Below are 25,424 nucleotides of genomic sequence, written 5' to 3' on the forward strand. Positions count from 1 at the left end.
GCGGGCCGTTCACTCGGCCGCTTCTATTTGCCATGTTGGCAGAACACTCTTACTCGTTTTTCCATATTTTTTTTATTGAGATGTAATTCACACACTATAAAATTCACCCTTTTAAAGTATAACTCAGTGCTTTCTCATATACTCACAAGGTTACACAACATCATCACTATCTAATTCCACAACATTTTCATCACCCAGAAGAGAAACCCCGTATCCTTTTTATGGCTGAATAATATTCCACTGCATGGACAGCCCACATGTTTATCCATTCATCTGTCGATGGGCATTTGGGCATTATAAACCATGCTACTGTAACCATTCGGGTGCTAGTTTTTGTGCAAGCACCCTTATTGTCACTAGTAAATACCTGATACTCTTCTTTTAATCTACATAGTCTTTATATTTAAACTAGGGGCCCGGTGCACGAAATTCGTGCACTGGGTGTGTGTGTGTGGGGGGAGTGTCCCTCAGCCCAGCCTGCCCCCTCTCACATACTGGGAGCCCTCAGGCGTTGACCCCCATCACCCTCCAATCGCAGGATCAGCCCCTTGCCCAGGCCTGACGCACAGCTGCAGCGGCCTCGCGATTGTGGGCTTCGCTTTAGGCCCAGGCAAGGGACCCCTAGCTCCTGGGACTGCCAGCTTCGACCGTGCCCAGCTCCCATCACTGGCTCCACCCCTACTTCCTGCTATCACTGGCCAGGGTGGAAAAGGCACCTGATTCTCTGATCATGGCTGGGGGGCAGGGCAAAGGTGGCCCCAGGGCCGCCTTTGCCCTGCCCCCCAGCTCTTAGCTCCCCCCTGGGTTTCCGATCACTGTCAGTGGCAGGGGGCTTCTTCCTGCTTTCCCTTTCGCCTCCCTGCATTGTGCCTACATAGGCAAATTAATCACCATCTTGTTGGCAGTTAATTTGCATATAGCCCTGATTAGCCATTGAAAAGGGTAGCTCGTACGCAAATTACCATTTTTCTCTTTTATTAGTGTAGATAAATTTACTGAATAGGTGAACTTGAGCTCCCCACTGCACACAGAAAACCAGAAGCCCTTGCCGTAATGGAAGTAACCGCCAAAACGAATTCCATGGAGATACAATGGCAGCATGAGGTTCTGGCTGGCTGCGTGGTGGCCTGCTCAAGGCCCAGCCCTGCCCCGTCTGGCTTCACAGCAGAGGTCGGCGTGTATCACGGCCCAGCCAGAGCTGTGTTACACCGAGCGGAGGCTTTCTCTTGGGGGTTCTCAGAGCTGCTCTGAAATCAGAACGGCTTTCCTCAGCCGCATTTCGGTGCTCTCTCCCGTTACAGGAACCCCGAAAGCTCATCACATACCCCTCTGGCAAACACGACTGTGGTAGGGAAGCCCTCAGCCCTGGAATCGAACGTGGGCTCTGGCTGTGTGGCTTGACCAAGCTGCTGTACCCCTCTGTGCCTCTGCTTCCGCGTCAGATGGAATAACGGCGCCTTTCACGGTGGGGTGTTAGGAGTGGGAGTGAGTTACACAGGCAAAGAGCTGGACCTCCAGCAAGTCTCACAAAGGTTTGTGATTGTTGTTAAAGAGCTTTACTGATCGTTGTTCAGCGCCACCTTTGCTGTTGTTTTCTTTAAACAAAGGAAGAAACCGACTCGAAAGGAAAAGCAACTGGGCCAATGTCGCCCAGCCAGCCAGATGGTCAAGATTAGTGCTCAGTCTCCCAATCTCCATAAAAAAACCCTTTTATACTGACTCCACGTACCCCAATCTCCACAAAAAAACCCTTCTGTACCAACGCCACGGTGGGGCCTGAGCAGCCAAGCAGCCAGCAGTTTCAGTCCACCTGCACTCATTAGCACCTACTGCGTGCCAGGCCCAGCACCACACGCAGACACAGCCTCGCCCTCTGAGAATTCACCCCTTAGACAGGAAGAAAATCAGCATTTACAGAAAGAGTCACGAGAATGAGGCAGACATGGCAGCTGGGGATGCCCTGAGGAGCCTCTTAACAGGCTGGGTGGAGAGGGGTGATCAGGGAGGGCTTCCTGGAGGAGGAGGTGGTAGCTGGGTTCTAAAGGACGAGGAAGACGTGGGTTCATGGGCAGAAGGCTCCCATGAGGAAAGGCCATGAAAGAGGCAGGTCCTGGGAGTGTCTCTTTGGTTGGGCCAGGGCAGAGCTCTTGACCCTCAAGCCAAGGGGGCTGCCCCCTTTCAGAGTGGAATTCCTCACATCAAGGCCTGGGACCCATCTGCAGTGGCATGAAAACCTCAGATTCTTAGGCACAACCCAGACTTTCTGAACCCGGATCTCCAGAGCTGGTTCCAGAAAGCTGTATTATTGTTGCTGTTGTTTCTACAGGTTCCCCAGGGGACCCCAATACCCTCTTGAGTTTGAGGTCCAACACTGCAGGAACTGCTGGTATGGGGAGAAGTCGGGAAGCAGATGTGGGTGCAACAAACAGAAGCCTATCTATCCATGTCCCAAACCTTGCCTGAGGGCCTGCTTTGGGGGATGGGGTTGGAGTGGGGTGGGAGGGGGGACAGAGAGAATGACAAGATCCAGGCCATACCCTCTACAAAGTCAACCAAGGAGGCAACCTTTCCCAAAGTGGGGTCCCAGGAATCCCAGGCTTCTAAGTCACTCTCAGAATGAAGTCTTTGCCAGTCAAGGCAGTTAGGAAAAACCAACCCCTCCATAAGTTTATGGCTCAGTAAAGGCTCTGAGAAGTCCTGTAAGAGAGAAAGCTGGTATTCAGTGGAGTGGCCAGGAAGGCTCAGTAGAGGGGACTGTGGATGGAGAATCTGGGTAAGGAGGGGTAAGGGCGGGGCTGCTGGGTCATGGGCCAACCCCCAATGCTCCCACCCCCTGATGGGCAGACCACCTGGGGAATGTGAGCACTTCTGGGTCCGCAGCCCCACCTTAGCCGCTGGTCCTTAGCCTGGCCTGTAAGACCTTGGGGAGTTTCAACCCAAATATTTAACCCATGACGGTGCTGGCCACCATCAGAAACCTGCAGTGTGGGTTAGGTGGGGCCTTCATCTCTCTCGGGCCCAGCCCAGCTGCACCTCCGGGTGTGGGGCCAGCTCCCAATCCAGCCCCTCCCCTGGTTGGGGCAGGTGTGAGGAAAGGACCCACCCTGGCTGCCCATTATTCTAGTTAAAGGACCCACCCTGGCTGCCCATTATTCTAGTCAAGGCCCAACCGGAAGGGGACATGAGGCAGAGAGGGGGATGGAGACAGCGGGCCCCAGGGACCTGGGCTCCTACTGGAGAACAAAGGAGGGTTCAGCGGGAGCTTTGGGCCACAGAGGCGTGGGCTCCAAGTCCTGTTGGGCTGTTTATTGTTTGGACCATCTTACCCTAACATGCCTCAGTTTCTCTATCCGTGGACGGGGGTAACCACACAGGCATCATGGTAATTTGACACTTTCAGACATCAGACAGGTTAGAAGGCACCACCCCAACAGCACCCACACCCTAATTCCCTGGGGAGGTTTGTATGCCCCTTTACAGATGAGGAAACCAAGGTTCAGAGATGTCAAGGCACTTGCCCAGGGTCACACAGCTTGTGAGTGTGGAGCCAGGATTCTCTCCTAGGGAAGTCTTGCTCTAGAGCAGCAGTGGCCAACCGGTGGACCACTGGTGGTCCGTGAGGTCCGAAAGGTTGGCGACCGCTGCTCTAGAGGCCACACGATCAAAACTAGGCAATAGCTACTCATGGGAAAAATCACATGAGCCAACATATATAGCAACACCACCATTCTGATAGGAGCTCATATTTACTTTCCACATACCAGGCTCCCACCCACGTCTTTCATCTTCATTACAACCCGGTGAGGTAGGTGTTGGCCCAGTGGGTAATCACTATTTATCATCCCCACTTTACAGATGAGGAAACTGAGGACCAGAGAGGTTCAGTAACTTTCCCAAAGTCACACAATAATTAAATGTCAGAGCTAGAATCCCAACCCAGGCAAGTCCCTTGTGCAGGCCATTAGCAAACCCATGTGACTATCCTGTAAGGGCTCCCACACACAATAGGCACTTAACATACTAACTTAAAATGCCAAGTGCCCCAGCCCTGGCTGGTGTTGCTCAGTGGTCAAGAGCTTTGGCCAGGCACTGTGGGTTTGATTCCTGGTCAAGGGCATGTATCTGGGTTGTAGGTTCGATCCCCAGCCCTGGTTGGGGCATGTACAGGAGGCAACCAATCGATGTGTCTCTCTCACATCAATGTTTTTTTCTCTCTCTCTCTCCCCCCATCTCCCTCCTTTCCACGCTCTCTAAAAATGAACGGGGGGAAAATTCTCGGGTAAGGATTAACAACAAAATGCCAAGTGCCCCAGACCACAAGGGGATACCACTACTCACCCACGAGGATGGAAATAATAAAAAAGACAGACACTAACAATTGTTGACAAGGATGCGCAGAAATCAGAACCCTCACACGCTGCCGGTGGGGATAAAAGTGGTGCAGCTACTTTAGAAAACAGTATGGAAGTTCCTCAGAAAGTGAAATAGAAAGTTGCCATATGACCCAGCAATTCCACCTGCCCAAGACAAATGGAGACACAGTCCACAGGAAAGCGTGTACACAAATGTTCAGAGATCACAGAGCACTATCACAACAGCCAAAAAAGGGGCAACAGCCCAAGTGGTCAGCAGCCGATGAATGACTAAGTGTGGTCTAACCACACAGGGAACACAGTTCAGCCAGAAGAGGAGTGACGTTCGGATACACGCTACAACACGGACAAACCCTGAAACCATCCTGCCGGGCGTCACACATGTATGATTCCATTTATCTGAAATATCCAGACCAGGAAAATCCATAGACTCAAACAAATGGGTGAGCGGTTGGCAGGGGCTGAGGAGAGGGGGAGTGACTGCTAAGAGGGAGGGTTTCTTTCTGAGGTGATGAAAACGTTCTAAAATTGATTAGGGTGATGATTGTATAATTTGCTGAATACACGAAAAACCATGGAATTGCATATTTTAAATGAGCGAACGGTATGGTATATGAGTTATATTTCAATAAGGCTGTGCAGGTGTCACTTGTAAGTGGTAGGGTTTTATTTTCTTCTTCCCTCGGCCTCTCGAGTCAGTCCTTCCTCCTGCGTTGCAAGGAGGCCGGGCCTGCTCCAGGTTACGCCCAGCTGCCTGGAGGATGCTAGTGAACACTCAACAGAGGCTTGACCACGTCCCTGGCTGGCGCTAAGCAAGTCACATATAGATGAGCTCATTTCATCCTCCCCTCCCCCCGAAGTAGCACTGTTCTCCCATTTAGGAAAAATGAGGCACAAGAGCGATCAGGTCACTTGGCCACAGTCCCACTGCCAGAAAGCAGGGCAGAGCCGAGCATGGTTCCAACACCTTCACCCTTTGGGTTTAGCGTCCTGACTGAAGGGTCCTCATTCCTCCTGCCACCTAGTGGCCACAGGAGCCAGCATGTCCCCATGACAGCTCCAGCCCCGTGCCAGGAGCGCAGGAATGCGGCGCAGATCCCAGGAGGGCTGGGAACTGGCTGGGCAGGTCCAGCTTTTCATCTCGTTAATAAGCCACGAGGGGCAGCCAGACGTGGCACCCTGGAGGCCATCAGCTGGGCTGATGGAGGCCAAGATACAGCCCTTCCCGTGATCCTTGTCCCAGTCCTGTCCCACCCACACACTCACCTGGCACCTCCACCCACCTGGCAAGGGAAGGGAATCGGATCTGAGTGACATGCGGGGAGAGAGCATGCCTAGCCCTCCCTCCACTTAAAAGTTTTACATGGACGCCAGAGCTGCGGGCAGTGCCCTGGGCACTGGAAGCTGCCTCGGAAGTCATCCAGCCCCACCTGCTCATTACACAGATGAGCAAACTGAGGCCCTCACAAGCGAAGGCACCTGCCCAAGGTCACACAGCGGGCAGTTGGTATCTGGAACCAGACAGGTGCAAATCCTGACCGCACCAACCATGGGTGTGGCCTTGGAGGGGCTGTTGATATTTCTGAGCCTCCGTTTCATTTTCATCTGTAAAACGGGGGTGGTACGTCCCACCTAGTTCAGTGAGGGGGGTGGGGAGGGTCAGGGTCACTTCTGGAAACATGAGAATTGGGTTTCAAAGGTCACGTTGGGGTTCGAGGGTCGAGCTGGAGGTTCGGAGCAACCTCTAGGGGTCCCAGAGCAGATTTGGGATTCAGACTCACAAGTGAGGTGTCACTGCTGTTTCATCGGCACCGAAGCATGGCCGGTACACAGAAGGTGCCAAATGAAGGCATGCAAATCGCCTGGCACATTGTAGGGGCTCCACAATGGTGACAATGACATTTGTGCACACAACACATACTTGTTGCACTTCCGTTCCCTGCAGGGTTGCATCCGCAACAGAAGGAAGCCCTTCCATTGCTCCCTGAACTGCATGGAGTTCTTCCCCAGGGAGCCTGTTTCTCTCCTGGGGATCCCCACTTGCTTCTTTCTGGAAAACAGTAACTTCACAGTGAAGCCAGCAAGGTTAAGATCACCAGGGAGAGGGTGCACCACCAGGGTGGGACTCCTGACACCAGGCACTGAGGGGGGCGCAGGGTCACATCCGCGGAATCCTTCCCAATAACACACAGCTTCCTCTTGTTGCCACAGTCACACACAGCCTCCATCTCATTGCACAGTCACACACAGCCTCCATCTCATTGCACAGTCACATAGCCTCCATCTCATTGCAAAGTCACACACAGCCTCCATCTCATTGCACAGTCACACACAGCCTCCATCTCATTGCACAGTCACACACAGCCTCCATCTCATTGCACAGTCACACACAACCTCCATCTCATTGCACAGTCACACACAGCCTCCATCTCATTGCCACAGTCACACACAGCCTCCATCTCATTGCACAGTCACACATAGCCTCCATCTCATTGCACAGTCACACACAGCCTCCATCTCATTGAACAGTCACACACAGCCTCCATCTCATTGCCAGTAGCCAGCAGACAAACCCAAACTGAGGACAGATCTACAAAACAGATCTCTGAAATGTCCAGGTCACAAAAGACAAGACTGGGGAACTGTCAGACAGGAGGCAGCCAGAGAGACATGACAACTAAATGGGACATGGGATCCTGGGACAGAAAATGGACACTGGGGGGGACTGGGGGGTTAGAAAAAAGTTTATATTTTAGTTGTTTTCTGTGTTTTTAAAAAGGTTCCTTCTAGATTTCTGGCTTTGCCGGCAAACCCCATAGGAGCAGATGCTTCTGGGTGATGAGGCACCTGGGATGCCCACCTGTGGACAGGCAGGAAGAAGTGGGGTGCTGTGGCCTGAGACGCCACCTGATAAAATCTGATGGGACCCAGAACTCAGTTGTCGCCAGAAATGGCCCCCTCAGCCCAGCCCAGGCTGCGGTCAAGGGCTGCAGGTGGGTTCACAACCAGGTGAGGTCCTCACAGGGCAGACTGGGGCCGTTTCTCCAGGGAATCAGCCCTGGTTCTCCTCTCCCAGGCTGAGGAAGCCGGAGTCTGGTGTGAGTCCAGGCCCAGGTCTTGTCCGAGGTGTGGCAAGCAGCCCTGTTTATTAGGCCTGGTCTGCATATGGGACTCCAGGCACAAGAAGGGAGAAACGGGGTGCAGGCCGGTCAGGGATGGGTTTGAGGACACACTCAGGCACAAACAAGGTTTTTGGGCCTGAGCCCACAGGCATCAGCCAGAACAGGCACCTCTTTGTGTCCCAGGATGTACTCAGAGCGCTGGGGCTGTGGGGAGAGGGCCCGGAGCCTCACAGGCATCAGGTACGCCGGCCCCGTTCCTGCGAGTTAGAAATTCAATAACCACAGTCCGACCTGCTTTGCAGGTGGCCACTCACAGCCGAAGAGGTCAGTTGCAAAGTGGGGAGCTGGGATTAGAACCCAGGGCCATGTGACACCCGCTGTGGCCCAGGATGGCCCATGGTCCAGTCATTGAGCCATTGAGTACACGGGGCCCTGGCTGGTGTGGCTCCGTGGATAGAGTTTGGGCCTGCGGACTGAAGAGTCCCGGATTCGATTCCGGTCAGGGGCACATGCCCGGGTTGCAGGCTCAATCCCCAGTTGGGGGCGTGCAAGAGGCAGCCAATCAATGATTCTCCCTCATCATTGACGTTTCTCTCTCTCTCTCCCTCTCCCTTCCTCTCTGAAATCAATAAAAATATATTTTTAAAAAAGAATACGGGGACAGAGGTGGCACCCGAGGTCACCATGGATGCATCACACGGGCAAAGAAAGAACCGAGGTGTCTCGAGGGGCCCGCTAGTCGCCCCTTGCCTTGGTTCCGTGCGACGCCCTCACCCTTTCCTGCAGTACAGCTATAGAGAGTTACAACCTGGGGGTGAAGGCAGATATCCTGGATTTACATCCTGGCTCAGTCCTTTTAAGCTGTAAATTTCCTGGCCTCTCTGAACCTCAGTTTCCCTATTTGTCGATGGGGCTCATGGCAGTACGCACACCACAGAGCTGGGGTGGGGGTTAATTGAGAGAATAGATATAAAGTGCTACCGTGGAGGGAGCCCAGGCTCTCTGCTTCCACCAGGGATTTGGGCTCCTTTTAAGGAGCTGATAAAAGCCAGCAGTCGAGGCCAATGCCAGAACCCACTGGCAGCGAGGAGCGAAAGACCCCAGGCTACCCACGCCATTCACACTGGTGTGCATGCAAGCCCAGACACGCTCTGGTTCTGGCTCATCAACGCTGCCTCACCCGGGCGTGGAGAATTCACAAGGAACCTCAACATTTGGAAACGTCTCCTCCTCCAAGCTCTGCAGGGAGAGGCTGGTGCACGAATGTGGGTGATGAGGCTGCTGGGAGGACGCAGATCCCAGGCCTGGTCCGGCTGACCCGTCTTGAGTTTGGGCTAAGGATCGCCTCTACAGGTTCGGAGACTAGAGGGGTGCAGGGTGTTTCTGCGGCTCTGAGAACACTCCCCTGTCTGCAGGAGGGAACCATAGAAGGAAGGGTGGGGAAGGCCCGTCTACCCAGTTGTTCAGGCAGAACCCCAAGAACCGCCCTGATCCCCATTTCTTCCTCCGCTGGCTCCACCTGGTAACAGCTCTCAGTGCTTCTGTCCTCCCTCTGCCCCATGGCTTCCACCTGATCAAGGTCGCCGCCTCTCAGCTGGACCCAACAGCCACCCCAACCTCCTCCCTGCACCCCGACTCTTGCCTCCCGGAGCCAACTTCAGCACATTTGTCAGAGAGATCTTTCAACAATGCAACCAGGCACGCACCCCTGTCCGGCTTCAGGCTGGCTAGTGCTCCCCAGTGCTCTCAGAATAGAGCTTACACCCCTGCCCAGGCCCCCAAGGCCCCAGAACCAGCCGCTCTTGTCCCAGCCCTGGTCCCTGTGCCTGGCCTCACTTGCCATGCCCTCTGTGGGTCTCTGTTCATGGGTTACCTCCAGGACCACCCCGGCCGAGAGTCTCCTGACCGAAAGTCCAACTGTCCCACTTGGTCTTTCCACCTCCTCCCTGGACCATACAGCTCCCAGAAGGACCTGCTTTCCAGTCGCCTGCCCCCAGGAGAGACCCCGGCCCTCCAAGGACACCATGAATGGCCAACCCTCCAATCCACAGCAGAGCCCCCCTTGCTGGCTGCCTTCAGCTCTCGCTGAGCCAACTGGCCCGTTCTCTCTATCCTGCCTGCAGGGAGGAGGGCTGAGTCAGCTGGCATGGGGAAAGAATGCAGACTGTGGTGCCACTCCAACCGGGTGTGGGCTCGAGCAGGTTCCTTAGCCTCTCTGTGCCTCAGTTTTCTCATCTTTGAACTGGGAATAAGAATCGATCCCATGCCCTAGCTGATTTGGCTCAATGGAAAGAGTGTCGGCCTGCGGACTGAGGGGTCCCGGGTTCGATTCCGGCCAAAGGTTGCGGGCTCGATCCCCAGTGGGGGGCGTGCAGGAGGCAGCCAATCAATGATTCTCTCTCATCATTGAAGTTTCTCTCTCCCTCACTCTTTTCCTCTCTAAAATCAATAAGATATGTTTTAAAAAAAATTTTTTTTAAAAAGAATCGATCCCACCGCAGAGGGCTGAGATAATTCAAGGAGATGGTCCTTGTGAAGCACTGAGGACATGGCTGTTACATCGCAAAGGCTAGTTGCTGGGGCTTTTGTCTATTTTGTTCACTGCCATGTCCACAGGGTCCAGTACAGAGCTTGTCCCAGGAACAGTCAAATGAACTTCTGCCGGCGTTTGGAGTAACAATGTGTGTGGTTTCATTGGCCTTCGTTTCCTCATCCATACAATGGGATTATGGCATCAGCTGGCCAAGTAGCAAACAGGAAGACACATTCAATAGGTGGGAAACATATTGGGGCGGGGGGGTGTTACTATGTCACTTTGAGTTCAGGGCCACCACTGTCCAAAGGAACTGAATGTGCCACATTTGTAGCGTAGCTTTCCAGTAGCCACATGAAAAAAGTCAAAAGAAACAGGTACACTTACCTTTTGTAAAGATATTTCATTCAACCTAACATATCTAAATATTATATTGACAGGTAGCCAATAGGACACTATTATTGAGAGAGTTAAGACTCCTCTTTTCACACTAAGTCCTTAAAGCCTGGCATGTCGTTTCCATGTGCAGCCCATCTACTGTGTTCTGAGCACATCTCACGCGGCTGGCGGTTACTGGACAGATGGCACGGCTCGGGTAATTCTGAGGCCTCTGGACCACTTTTCTCTAAGCCCATAGCGACTGTCTGTCTTGCCCTAAAGAGGCTGAGAGATGCTCAGAGCATCTATCTGCCTCGCTCAGTGCCTGGTACCTAGAGATGCATAATAAATAGCCATTCCCTTTGCTCCCTGCTACTCTCCCACCAGACCCACAAAGGCTGGCCAGACACCTGCCCGGGGCCAGGCATGTATCCCTGGTTGCCCGGCTTCAAAACAAGCTGCAAGGCTCCCACTTTGCCCAACAGAGCATGGTGCCTGGGTGTGGTGTGCCTGGGCATGCAGAACGCAGCCCAACACCCTTTTCCAGGCCCCCAGAGCTGTCGTATCCTTACCCACAGGCCATGGGCAGAACTGGGGCACCTGGCTGGCTGCCCAGCCATCCCTCCACCAGCTGGGAGAACGGCCCCTTTCCTGAACCGCCACTCCAGGGAACAGGTCACACCCCGTGACCACTCCGGCTGTTCCTTCCTGCCCAGAATGTTCTGTACCCCATCGGGTCACAACTCAGTTTTCCGTGTGTAGGGGTGACACTGGAGGGGAAAGGGCATGTCTCACGGGGACAGCTCTCCCTCCCTGGCCAAAGCCACCTCGACTTCCAGGCCTGAGTCAGTCCCCATGTTCCAGCCCGTGAACACGTCTCCAGCTCCTCCCTGTCCAGGTTAATTGTGCCTCAGTGGGTGTGCGCAGGAGCAGGCAGGAGCAGGAGGCACCCGCCATGGAATGTCTGGAATGTAAAGGGGTGCACACCTCTCCCGGGAACCAACCTTGCTCCTCCCAGAGCCATAGAAGGGTCCTGGCCTCCTGCTGCTGTCACCCTCTTCTGGGTGGGTCCTGCTTGCCCCCAGGGCCAGTCAAGGCCTGAGTGCCTCCCTAGAAACCTCCAGAACTGGTGGGAGCTCACCTAGGGTGCTGGGTGGCCCCAGTCTCCATCTTCTTTAAACACTACCTGGCTGAGAGAGTGAAGGCTTATCACTCCTAGACATTGTCCTGTCCCTGACACAAAGGCCCACACAGTAGGCACTCAGGAAATGACTGGTGAATATGAATAACTAAACAATAAGAGCACCTACTAGGTGCCTATCGCCTGCTCAGCCCTTTCATGCATTACCCATTGAAATTACAGCCCTAGGAGGTAGGCATCCTCATAGTCACTGAGGCCCTTTCTTAATCCTCTTAATCCTGCCTATCCTATATAATAAAAGGGTAATATGCAAATCAACTGAATGGTGGAATGACCAGTCGCTATGATGTGCACTGACCACCAGGGGGCAGACACTCGATGCAGGAGCTGCCCCCTGGTAGTCAGTGCACTCCCACACGGGGAGCACAGCTCAGCCAAAAGCCTACTCACAGCTGGCAAGTGCAGCAGCAGTGGCAGGAGAGGCTCAGACCCCTGGGGGGTGGGAGGGAGGGGAATGTCCAAGCGGGCCTAAGCTGGCAGGCGGTCATCCCCCACCAGGGGTCCTGGACTGTGAGAGGGTGCTGATTGTGTAAGGGACCCCCCCCCACCACCTATACACACACACACACACACACACACACAGTGCACAAATTTTGTGCACCTGGCCTCTAGTTAGACTATAACTTCTGGACAATAGGACTTATTCATCTTTGAGGTGGGGGGGGCTTCTGTAGCCCTTAATTCAAAGCCCTGAATAGGCTTGGGGCTCAATAAATAGATGTTGAATTGAGCAGACATTTTATAGCAGTTAACAACTCCTGTCTCCCCATTTCCCAGATGAAGATAACTGAGGCTCGGAGGGGTTAAGAAACTTGCCCAAGGTCACAGAGCTGGGAAGTAATGGTGCCAGAATTTTTACAAGCCCCAGATTCACCTCCTCAGAACATGGGAACATCAATACAGATCCACAAACAAAGAGGGAGACATCGGGGAGACAGGCGATAGGACGACGCAGCAAGGTGTTCACCACCCAGGGGAAGACACGGTGATTCCCATCTTGTTGACATCTTCATCAGTACAATTAACACCAGTAGTTGGATGACTTTAGGAGATGAGTCACTTTCCTAAGAAGACACCACGAGGGGCTCTCAGCCTGTCCCTCCAAGCAGGCCTTTTGGCTGGGGAGGGGGGCGGACAGCACGAAAGGAACACCTCCCCGGGCCACACCCTACCTGGTGCTTGACACAGGTTCACGCTTTGATCCTTATAACAACCCAACGGCACTATTATTGCTCTTACTGCAGATGAAGAATCTGCGCTCAGGGAGGAGGGGCGGCTTGCCTGGGGCCACAGAGTTCATTTCTATGCTGGTAACTGCTGCCACCCCAGCTGGTTTTCTACATAGACAATATTTTTAAATACTCAATTTTTGCTGAATAAATTTTCACCCTCACTCGCCAACTCTCTCTCATACCTCTGCCCTTCTTACAGGCCCTGGGACAGGCCCATCTGCATTACCAAGCCCCTGCAGATGGGAGTTATTGAAGACATGCTATAAAATGCTCAATTTAACACCTTTTTATCGAGTCCCATGCATAGGCAAGGCCTGGAATTAAGGGCTACAGAAGGGCTCCCTAAAAAATGAGTAAGTCCTTATTGTCCAAAGGTTTATAGCTCATAGGTAGGATTAAGAAAAGCACCTCGCCAAAACCGGTTTGGCTCAGTGGATAGAGCGTCGGCCTGCGGACTGAAGGGTCCCAGGTTCGATTCCGGTCAAGGGCATGTACCTGGGTTGCGGGCACATCCCCAGTGGAGGGTGTGCAGGAGGCAGCTGATCGATGTTTCTCTCTCATCGATGTTTCTGACTTTCTATCTCTCTCCCTTCCTCTCTGTAAAAAATCAATAAAATATATTAAAAAAAGAAAAAGAAAAAGAAAAGCACCTCAATAACTATAATTACAAAGATTCAGATCCCCTGGGTCGGGGTATTTTCATTTGTTCTGTCCATTCAGGCCTTATATCCTAATTTTAATTGTGAAAATATAACTCAATCCACTAAAATACAGTGGAAAAACACAGAGAAAACAATAAGAAGGAATACAAATCAATATGGCAGGAGTAGTTCCAAACACATCAGTCATTACAATAAACGTAAATGAGTTAAACTTGTCAGTTAAAAGATAAAGACTCTAAAAAAAAAAAAAAAAAAAAAGATAAAGACTCTCAGATGAGAATATAGAAATAAAACAAAAGCCAGCTCTAGGCCATTTTATGACATATACCTGAAACAAAATGTTACGGGATGATTGAGAATACAAGAACAGTGTGAGACAGACTGGGAAACTGCTACTGAAAGGAGAAAGCAAAGTGTACATAACTCTAATACAAGATGGAGCAAGGCAATGAATGTAAATATGTGGTTCACACCTCTGGCTGCACATCAAAAGACTGAAATCTTGCCTGGCTGGTGTGGCTCAGTGGCTGAGCATTGACCTGTGAACCAACAGGTCACAGTTCAATTCCCAGGGCATATGCCTGGGTTTTGGGCTCCATCCCCGTGTGGAGTGTGCAGGAGGCAGCAGCTCAATCATTTTCTCTCATTATTGATGCTTCTACCTCCCTCTACCTCTTTCTTCCTCTCTGTAATCGATTTTTTTTTTAAAGATTGAAGTCTGGGTGTGACCATAGAGATTCTGACTCAAATGGTCTTCAACAGGGCCTGGCCATTGCTTTTTAAAGCTCCTCAGATGATTCTAATGTGCAACCAGGGTGGGAATGAGAAAACAACCCACAGCAATGTGTTACAGGACTAGAGGGAGCAGACTGAGGAAGAGTCCTCGATCTCTACAGGAAGAAAGTCTTGTACCAGATTGATTGGTCAATTGACTGATACTCTCCTTACCAGAAACTTCTATGGTAATTAGGCAGTCATTTCTCCACACCCAGCTATTAGTCCTGGGGAAGTAAGGCTGAGAGGGTTGTTGGTGTAGTAACTATGGCTGCTTCATGGCCTAGTCTGCTTCTGCGTAGGGAAGGCCTCACCACCTCTGGCTGTGACAGGCATGTGCTTTGGACTCTTGTTACAGACACACACAGAAATTCAAGCTGTTTTTTGTAACACCAGGGCATGTCTTGAAGATTTTTGCAAGGTTTAAACAGAGCTCAAGCTGATCTCGGCACCCCCGGATGTGTCAGGATAGCATTCCTGATTTAAGACCACTGGACAAGGAGTACGGGTCTCCATTTATTAAGCAGCTACTATGTGCTTGATGCTTTACACACATCATCTCCAGTCCTCTCCACAATCCCACATACCACCAATTCCCCAATTCAAAACAAACCTTCCACCACTGTTTACTGAGCACCTACCATGTGCTACGTACTATTCTGGGGGTTTGAGAGCAACCACACAGCATGCAAAGTCTCTGCCTTCATGAAGCATGTACTCCAGTGATGAAGAACAAAACCCATCCCTGGCCAGTGGCTCAGCAGGTTGGGGCATCATCCTGTACACCAAAAGGCTGTGGGTTTGATTCCCAATAAGGGCACATACCTAGCCCATGGGTTTGAGCCCCTGTTGGGGTGTGTATAGGAGGCAACTTATTGATGTTTCTCTCTCTCCTTTCTCTAAAAACATATCTTCAGCCCTGGCCGGTTTGGCTCAGTGGATAGAGCGTTGGCCTTTGGACTGAAGGGTCCCAGGATCGATTCCCTGTCAAGGGCACATGCCCAGGTTACAGGCTTGATCCCCAGTAGGCGCATGCAGAAGGCAGCCAATCAATGATTTTCTCTCATCGTTGATGTTTGTATCTGTCTCTTCCTCTCTGAAATCAATAAATATATATTTTAAAAAAACACACACATATCTTCAGGTGAGGATTTAAAAAAAAGAAAGAAACAAAACCCAGAGAGGGGTAGGAATATGGTCGTGGCACAGCTGACAAGTGACACAGCTGGACCTGGAAGGTGGGTTCTTGGCTCCCAAACCCAGGTTTTTCCTACTCTACCCACCTTGTCCCCCATCCCTGCCCATCAGCCTCAGCTTCCCCCTCAGTAACATGGGGAGTTAGTTGCCCATCTCATAGGTGGGAAGAGTCAAGCTCTTCTTCTGGAACAACAGGACTGGAGTCCTCTCTGCTCTTGGTGGCACAGACTCAGAATCCTTCCTCAACCTTCAATTGGAACCAAAGACCCCCTACCCTGGATGGAGAAAACCTTAAAAGGTGCGAGTCTGAAATCTGAGCCCAGGCATCTGGGACAACAAAGAATTCTGCACACGACTGTTTCCTGCAGCTCTGCAGCCTTCTGGGGTCAGCCACTGCACTGTGTGCGTTTATCTCACAAGACCTGACAAAATCCCTCCGTCCAGGAAAAGCAGGACCAGCGGCCAGCTGTGGCCCCTGCCAGCTGGCTTGCCTGCTCCCAGCTCAGAATGCCCAGGTCAGCGCAGCTGAGAGTCCTTGGGCAGAACATTGGAACTCTGAGCCTCGCCTGGAAAAGAGATGAGGGTAGCATTGTCTAGGAAAGACAACAATTATAAGTTAGGACAGTTGTCCCAAGCTAGGACTCAACCTCAGAGACTCTTGTATGTTCACACCTCTCCAAATTCACCGCCCCATTCCCGGACGCCGCATCCAGAACCTCCCTGCTAGACCTCCATTCTTGCTCCCCATGCCTGGGCACCTTACCATCCTGAGGCCACTTCCTCCTCCTGCCCCAGATCCTTCCTCTTCCTATCGACTGGACGCTGAGATGCAGGGCGCTGGGCTCCCCTCCTGGCTCTCGCCCACGCTGTGTCCTCTGCCAGCTCTCCCTGACCGTCCCACCCCTGACTTGAAAAAACTTGAAAACCCATGACCTAACTCGAACATGCAGAAAGTCCTGAAAAGAATCCTACCACAATGTAGCTGATGTTCCAGATGTGCTTCAGATTTTGTTTAAAAAGAAAGAAAATGCTATTGTTCATGCTCCCTGAGGCCCCTCCTTGAGGGTGGCGGTAATTTGGAGCTGCTGCTTTCTTCCTAAGCCTGTTTCACATTTTCAATACGTATCTATGTCTGCATCTTGAAACATTGTACGGAATTGTGTCGCATGTATGTTTTTTTAAAATGTACATAACAGCCCTGGCTGGTTTGGCTCAGTGGATAGAGCGTCCGCCTGCGGACTTAAGGGTCCTGGGACAATTCTGGTCAAGGGCATATGCCTGGGTTGTGGGCTCGATCCCCAGTGGGGGGCGTGCAGGAGGCAGCCAATCAATGATTCTCTCTCATCATTGATGTTTCTATCTCTCGCTTCCTCTCTGAAATCAATAAAAATATATATATTTTTTAAATGTACACAACATACTCTTTGCACCCTCCACCACCTTGCTTTAGTTTTGCAACACACTACCATTGCAGGTTTAAAACAGCAGGTGGATGCACCTAACAGTCTCGTCCTCAGTGCTTTCTCTTCCGAGAAGCCCCCTCCTCCAGAAGCTCACCAGGCTGGCTCAGGGCCCTTTTGCCGCCACTATCTTAACTTCTCACCCTGTATTGTTGCTGCCATCGGTTTGCTAAACTCACAGAGGTGACTGGATGGGGGCAGGGGGCAGTGGGCACTCTGCTCTGGGCCTCAAATTTCTGTCTACAGATGAAACCCAGCCCCATCTTCTTCGTGTGTGTGTGTGTGTGTGTGTGTGTGTGTACATGAACCAGTGTGTTTGTTCCTGTGAGATGTTTTAAGCGGGAGAGAATCTTAGCTCATCCTCATTCATTCACTCAACACGTGGACTGCACCAGCCAGTCTCTGGGGAGATACACATTCATCCCCATTTGGCTACCAGAGTCCAATGGCTGCTGAGATGAGAGTCACACAGGAGATGGTGAGGCAATAGAGAAGGCGAGTCTGCCCCCGCAGAGAGGTTAGGCAGGGCTTTCCCGAGGAACAGTGAAGAACCATGGAAGAGGAAGACAAGCAAGGAAGTGAAGATGGGTGGGAGGAGCATTCCAGGCAGGGGAACAGCGAAGGCAAAGGCCCAGTAGCTGGACACAGTGTGGAAAGGTGAGGGGGAAATGGTCCGCATTCATGTTGTGCAGGGCAGCTCCCAGGGCCTGAGGGCAAAGGGAAGCCTGGGGCAGGGGTTAGAGCTACAGGGGGACAGACTTGCGTCTCACAAAGAGCTCCCTGGGTGCCAGGGGGAGAAGTGACAGGGTGCTGGGATGGAAGCAGGAATTATGAAAAGGCTACTACAGTGCCCAGGCAAGAGGGGCTGGTGGCCCAGCCTGGGCTGCTACCTCTGGAGGCAGGGAGAAGTGGGGGAAAGGTCAGGGATCAGGCTGCAGGCCGCTCCAGGGGCCTCCCTGCCCAGGCCCAGGAGGCCCTCACACAGAAGACCAACCAAAAGCAGAGAGCAAAGCCCAGAGGCGATTTCCCTCTTCCAGCTCTATCTCTGGGACAGGCCGGGGCAGGCAGGTTGGGAGGATGCAGGTGCCAGTGGCAAGATGGGAATCCTGGATCCTCCTCTCTTGACAAGGAACCTTGGAAATGCTCTAAGGCAGCTTCTCCCCAAACCCCTCAGGGCCCTCCTGATGCCCCTCCCCCTCCTCAGGGCGTGGCCTCAGTGACAGGACTTGAGCTAAGCCACTCCCTCTCCCCAAACTCCCTGTCCCCAGATAATTGCCCCCGACAATGCCTGAAATGCCATCAGTAACAGCCATCCTTATAGGTTTAATCTAATTTATCAGGTCTCATTCCCTCTGCCAAGAGAAGGACTGGGCAAGTGAGGGCAAAGCCAGAGAAAGACCAGAGAAGGAAAAGATTGCTGGGCGGAGTCAGCGAATACAAAAGCCAAATGACAGGCCCAGGGCAGTGCCTGGTCAGCTGCCACCAGCCCCAGGTCCTGGTGGGGAGACCTAGTTTCCTTACTCAGCGGCCCCCGAGTCCCCAGCATCAGCGATTGTCAGCTGTGAACCCAAGGTGAATGCCTTTACTCTTGGCCTCAGTGTCACCCTCTGTGAAATGGGACACCAGCACTAATGGCAGGCACAGTGTTAGGATGGGATGCAGTAACATCCATGGCCATGCCAGGCACACAGTAGGTGCTTGAGAGATGGCTGGTCGGATCACTGCAGTCCAATCACCCATATGGCGGGAGGCAGGCTTTACTGACAGGGAAAGCCTCCCTGTCAAATCGTTCAGGCTTTCCAGCTGTTCCTAATAAGTGTGTGCATGTGTGTCTCTCCATGTGTCTGCTGAAGGCGGGTGTGAGGGTCCATGTGAATGTTTGGGTGGAGGGATGAGAGTCAGCTGACCCCATGCCCCACCCAGGCTGCAGCCTCCACAGTTGGAAGGAGACCGGCTGCCTTGTAACTGTGGGCTTAGCCCAATCCTTACTCTCTTTTTTTTTTTAACTAGCAGATTTCATTTGGGCACAAAGGCCAACCCTCTTTTTTTTAGTTTTTATTTTATTGATTTTTACAGAGAGGAAGGGAGATGAATAGAGAGTTAGAAACATCGATGAGAGAGAAACAGCGATCAGTTGCCTCCTGCACACTTCCCACTGGGGACGTGCCTGCAACCAAGGTACATGCCCCTGACCGGAATCAAACCCGGGACCCTTCAGTCCACAGGCCGACGCTCTATCCACTGAGCCAAACCGGTTAGGCCCGATCCTTACTCTTAACAGCCGTGTGTGATCACTAACATTGGCTGCTATGGTTTACTGAGCATTCACTGAGCCAGGCCTGGGGCTGGGCCTATCACGCACATTTGACTTCACCAGCTAAAGGGCTGCTATCATCACTCCCATTTCACAGATGAGAAAACTGAGACTCAGAGATGTTAAGTGTCCTGCCAAGCTCGCCCAAGCTCCCACAGCTCAGGAGGGGCTTGAACTCACACCCGGCCATCAAATTATCTGCTCTTAACCACCAAGAGGCTCAGGATACCCCAGCCGGCTTCTGGGAGGTTACATGTCCTTTTCACCAGCCTACAAAGCCTTGGGCCCTACCTCCCATACAGGTCCCCCCCCCACACCCGACCCGCCCCCCCCCCCCCGCCCCACCTCCGCCATTAGGACTGAGCCATTCTCGCAGCAACCTGTGATGTCAGGAGACCAGGCCAGGCTGCAGGGCGCTTGCTGGGACCCAGGTCTGGGTGGAAGCGCAAGATTAGTCCCATTTTACAGATGGGAAAATGGAGGCTCAGCAAGGTCAAATGTCTTTGCCAAAATCAAACAGGCAGAATTCAGTCTAATTCTGGAGCTGGATCTTCACCCCTCCACTCTTCCCCACAAAAGGTTAGACACCTTCCCCAGAAAGCCCTCCATGATCTCTGAGGTCTCTAACAGTGCTCACTTCAGACCAGTTAGGGAGCACTACAGCCACTAGGCTAAAACACTGCCCAGTTCTATGTCCTGCTGGGGACAAAAGCCCTTGCTTGCCCCCTCCCCTCACACTGAAACCCAGTCCTGTAACCATAGTTGTAATTAGCATAGCTCCATCAATCAAGTGCAGGGAGATTGTGAATGTTTCCTTCACATCCCCCCACGCCCCACCCCAGGAATGGCATCCCCGGAGCTGTGCATTGCGTATCCTGACCAGTTCAGGCACACAGTAAGTGCATTTGTTCAATAATTATGCTCATTATAGCCGCCATGGATCGAGGCCTCCTATAATTCTTAACTCTTTCCTAAACTATTTCATTTGACCCTCGTGCTAGCCAAATCACCAGGAAGGCACTCTGCTTGTGCCCATTCTGTAGGTGAGAACACAGTGGCACAGCAGCTCGCCCCAGATTGTACAGCTAGGGTAAGGGCTGCTCAGGGCTGAACTCAGCCACAGAGCAGGAAGAGGAGAGCAGATCCCCTCCTGACCCTCCTAGTCCTTGGTGACCTGCACCGTCAGCCCTGACCCTGTCATTAGCTCAGGTGTGAACATCAGGTCCCACACCTGTCATTAGGAACCTGGGTGACAGGAGCAGCAGAGCTGTTCACACCCTGTCCCAGCCCTCCCCAGTTTCAGCTGCTGAAAGGCTGACAAACAGGGAGGTGCAGTTTTCTCCGTGGAGGCACTCTGTTCGCTAGTTCGCACTTATGCAGCTCAAAGCTGTGACTGCCTGGATGTGAAGGTCACAACTCCCGGCTCCTGGGTCCCCTCAGCTGGGGCAGTGATGCTACCCACTCTCCGGGCACCTCTGATGTGCTAGAGCCGTGGTCGGCAAACTGCAGCTCACAAGCCACATGTGGCTCTTTGGCCCCTTGAGTGTGGCTCTTCCTAAGCCTTAGGAGTACCCCAATTAAGTTAATAACAATGTACCTACTTATATAGTTTAAGTTTAAAAAATTTGGCTCTCAAAAGAAATTTCAATCGTTGTACTGTTGATATTTGGCTCTGTTGACTAATGAGTTTGCCGACCACTGTGCTAGAGGCATTCTCTTTGTTGTCACATTTGCTCCTCACAGGAACCCCATGTAGGAGATATTAGCACCATTCCTGCTTTGCAGATGAGACATTTGAGGCTCAGAGAGGTCCCCTCACTTGCCCACAGCAGAAGTGGCAAAGCCATAATCAGAAGCGAGACATCCTGCCCAGGGCCAAAGCTCCTACCCACCATGCCATGCTGAATCTCACTGGCAATGGAGAAGACCCCCAGAAACTCAGGGTGAAAGAATAACTTGGGGACCTGTGCCCCATGACTTATGACCACATCTTAGAGCTACAAGTACAGGCTTAAGCACTGGTTAATGCTCAAAAGATTCTTGTTGAGAGAATGGGGCAAGAGGCTGCCCCCCACCCCATAATCCAGCCCATGAACTTGACCCCATGGAGAGGAAAGGGCAGAGGGGCACACTGGGCTGGTGAGACCACTTGGAGAAGCACCTGGCACCTCCTCAGGGCTGCGACTGTGCAAGGCCATGGGAGCTCAAAGGAAGTCTTTCACTCCCTCCTGGGGAGAGAACCAAGAAAGCTTTCTGGAGAAAGACACCTCTAAGCTGAGATCTCAGATCAGTCAGGTCAGTCAGCCAAGGGCAGAGAGTGGCTGCCTTGGGCTAGGAGTCTGGAGAGGGGCAGCACCCAGTGTCCTTGCCACCCCAGGCCCTCAGAGTCCCCACAGCTATAAAGGATGGGAATGCTTTCTTCCTACGTCTGCCGGAAAGGCCAAGTCCCTCTCAGTTTGTCTGGATTTATTATAACCGTTTGTTAGGTCCAAGCCCAGGCCTCGGGGGACTGGATGCCGGGCGAGGCCTGGCCCATCTCCTGGTGTGAAGGACTGGAGGGGCCTGAGTCTTAATGGAGGGAGAACAGCACAGTCCTCTGTGGCTGGCACAGAGCATGCAATTGTGCAATGTTCGAGAGAACAGCTCAGGGACTGGACAGGACCCCAGCTGAGTTGGAGAGCCAGCTGGACCCAGGCACAGAGGAACAGTGTGCAGGGCCCTGCCCCATCTCTGGGATTGTGAAAGACCAAAGGGGCCGGGTTGGGGGGAGCCTCCGAGGGGAGGGAAAGAAATGCGTCTGAGCTTGAAACAGACCAACGGAGGGGTGGGGGGGTGAGGGTGGGATCACTGGGCAGTGCAGTTTCTGAAAGGGCTGTGCCCACACGCCCTGCGCCAGCACCCAGGCCCCACAGCACTTGTCAAACAGGTCTGCCTGGGCTGGACCACAGGGGCAGGGTGGGGGCCCTGGCCAGCGTTTTCTTGCCTTCATCTGGGGCCTGGGAGGGAGTTAGGAGCAGCTCAGGGTCAAGGAGGGTTGCGGGGCTCACGGTGAGTGCACCTCGGGGAGGATACCCAGGCAGGTGGGCTGTGCAATCCTGAGTGCCCCACCTGCCTGGAGCCCCTTGTGGGAGAAATTTAGTAATTTCTCCTAAATGGGAACCCCACCCCCATTTTCCCTTCAGCGCGGACTAGACAGACTGAAGTCCCGCCCCCCTCCCTCAATCTCAGCATCTCCACGAGGCTCCCTTAAACCGGTTATTAAGTGAATACATTAGGCTTATCAAAACGGACGTGGGCTGCCGTCTCAACGCAAACACATCAAGACATGTCATTCCCTTCCCAACCCGCCCTGGGAACTCGGGGCTCAGAGACGCCGCCAGTTTCGGGGCTGTTGGGGGGGGGGGGGTGAGGGTGCGGCCAGAAGGAGGTCCGGACACCGCCCAGCCGCAGCGCAGACCCCAGCTCGGCTGCCGCCGGGGAGCAGGAACAGGAGGTGTTTCAGCCTGTGCCCACCCCCCATAAACCCCACATCCACCGAGCGCAGGGTGGCACCCCCACCTCTAGGCTTCCCCACGCCAGGAGCACCTGCGCTCTGTCCAAGGGAGGGGAACGCCCCCTCCCACATCCTAGCTCAGTTTACCCGCCCCCGTGCGCCCCTAGACAGCGTTTCCTAGGTCCCGTCCACCCGGCCTGGGGTGTAGCGTCTCTGGACACACCACTCCCCACCCGGGCGGTGCTTCCGGCGCCAGGGCGACCCTGGGAGACCGAGGTCGCCTACACCTCCAGCTCAGCTCCCGCCTTCCAGGCGCTAAGTCTGTGTTCTCTGGGCTCCTGGAACTCTCCCGTGCCAGATCCAGTGTTTTCCCCAGGACGCCCAGCCCATCCCTCACTGCCGCCGGAATTCCCAGCTCTAGGGTGGCCCGCGGGCCGCACGTTCCAGAGAGTCGCGCACTCCGGGCTCAGTCCCCGCCCTCCGGCCTCCCAGGACCGTGCTTCCTGGGCTCCCTGCAGCCTCAGCCCCCCGCCCCGCAGCGCGCGGCTCCGCGAGGGCGTGTGGGAGCGGTGTGCGGGCGCCTCCTCACCTCCGGGTCTGCACCTTGGGGCTGTATTTGCCTTTGTTTCTCTTCTTGAAGAGCGAATGCATGGTGGCGCTGGGGTGCGCGGGCGGGCGGGCGGGCAGCGGGCGGCGGCGCGGGCCTGGGTACTGGGCGGCGGGGGGACCCTGCGCGCACCGAGGGGCGGCAGCGGGCGCAGGTGAACCGGCTACTGCGCGGGAGCCCGAGTGAGGCGCTGCTGGGGCGCCGGGTCACTACTCGCGAGGGGCGGGGCGCCCGCAGACCCAGGGCTCTCCCGGCCGCTCCCGGGAAGGTGGTGCTTACCTTCCCGAAGGAGGGGCCATCGGACGGGCGGGACTTCCCGACGCGTCGGGCGCGCGCTCTGGGCCGGGCAGGAGGGAGTGGGGCTCCTGGCCTGGGCTGGGGGTGGGGACACGGGGTCTTTTCCGGACACCGCCCCCCTGCCCCCCACGCTAAGCAGGCGGGCGGGGGCGCTCAGACCGCTTTCCTAAACATTCTCAGCCCCACCCTCACTCCCGGGCCTGGCGTGGCCCCTGGCTGAGGGCTTTCACCTGGCTCTCGGCTGCCTCTCTTGTTGGCTAACACCTAGGTGGGTCCTCCAGGCAGGTGTGGTGAAGACCAGTCTGGGCCCTGTGCCCTCGATAGCTAGTGAATTACACGCAGGTGGTAGCAGTGTCGGTGGAAATTGAGAAAAAGGGGCTCTGAAGTGCGCCGCCGGCGTTCAGATCCTGCAGCCACAGATGGTCAGCTGACTCCTCGGCGAGGCTTCTTAGCGCTCCCAGCCTCAGTTTCCTCATTTGTCGAACGGTGATAACCACCCCCTCCCAACGGGTTTTGAAGAGATTCTTGTAGATAATTCACACAAAGCACTTAGCACAGTGCCTGGCCCGAGCGCGCAGGAAGCGCTGCCATCATTATCACCGTGCCATCTCCGGCGGACAAAAAATCCTTTGAAACTTGATAACTCCAGGCCCTGGCAGGACAGACTACTTCATAGCTGGTCATAAAAGCTGCTGGATTCTGGTTCAGAATAGCCACATTGCACAATGCTGCCAGCATGTGCCCGGTTACACTGTGCACTGCAGGCTGCAGCTGGACAGATAGTAAACCCAGTCCAGCCGTGAACCCGAAGGAGCCGGACAGCTGGGAGGGTTCAGGGCCACTCTGGAGAGCACTGGGGGGCTCTGACCCCAGCTGGGAAGGAGGAGCGCACAGTCTCCAGGGGAGATTCCAAACGGCAGCAAAATAAATTTTGGCCAAAGGGCCATTAGGGCTTAGATGGAGCAAAGAGGTCTGCAGGGGAGAGAGGCAGGAACCCACACTGGGTATCCAGAGTCCTCAGACCAGTCCCTTCCTCACGTGTGTATACATATATATTTCAGAGAGGAAGGGAGGGAGACAGAAACATCCATGATGAGAGAGAATCATTGATCAGCTGCCGACCGCATGCCCTACACTGGGGATCAAGCCCGCAACCCAGGCATATGCCCTGACCAGAATCAAACCATGACCTCCTGGATCATAGGTCAACGCTCAAGCACTGAGCCATGCCAGCCAGGCTCCCCACGTGTTTTTTATTGATAAAACTAGAAGCCAGATGTACGAATTTGTGCACAAGTGGGGTCCCTCGGCCTGGACAGCGATCAGGGCGATTGGGGCCACAGGAGGTTGGCCAGCAGGAGGAGGGGCCCCGGGAGGTTGGCCGCCCTGATTGAGGTCATTGGGCCAGCCAGTTGGGTGGGGGGAGGGGCTGTGGAAGGTTGGCTGTGGGAGCTCACTGACCACCAGGGGGCAGCTGCTGCATTGAGCGTCTGCCCCCTGGTGGTCAGTGCGCATCATAGAGATCTGTTGATCGGTCCCTTAGGCTTTTATAATATACTAGGGGCCCAGTGCACGAAATTCGTGCACTGGGTGGCGGGGGGGAGTGTCCCTCAGCCCAGCCTGCCCCCTCTCACATACTGGGAGCCCTCAGGCGTTGACCCCCATCACCCTCCAATCGCAGGATCGGCCCCTTGCCCAGGCCTGACCCTCTGGCTGAGGCGTCCGGCCCGGGCAGCGGGGACCCGCAGCTGTAGCGGCCCCACGATCGTGGGCTTCGCTTT

At 53.9% G+C, this 25,424-nt stretch overlaps 1 protein-coding gene across 2 annotated transcripts in view; it reads right to left on the minus strand.

The window, feature by feature from the left end:
- PPL (periplakin) overlaps window positions 1-23,555 on the minus strand; it is a 47,567-nt gene extending 24,012 nt beyond the window's left edge. For both annotated transcript variants that reach the window (XM_059693040.1, XM_059693039.1), the window contains exon 1: window positions 23,329-23,555. In XM_059693040.1, coding sequence (XP_059549023.1) covers window positions 23,329-23,390 — 62 coding nt within the window. In that variant the 5' untranslated portion in view covers window positions 23,391-23,555. The remainder of the gene's footprint in view (window positions 1-23,328) is intronic.
- Between the last annotated feature and the right edge of the window lie 1,869 nt (window positions 23,556-25,424).

Source organism: Myotis daubentonii, chromosome 4 (assembly GCF_963259705.1).
Source record: "Myotis daubentonii chromosome 4, mMyoDau2.1, whole genome shotgun sequence".
Taxonomy (NCBI): Eukaryota; Metazoa; Chordata; class Mammalia; order Chiroptera; family Vespertilionidae; genus Myotis; species Myotis daubentonii.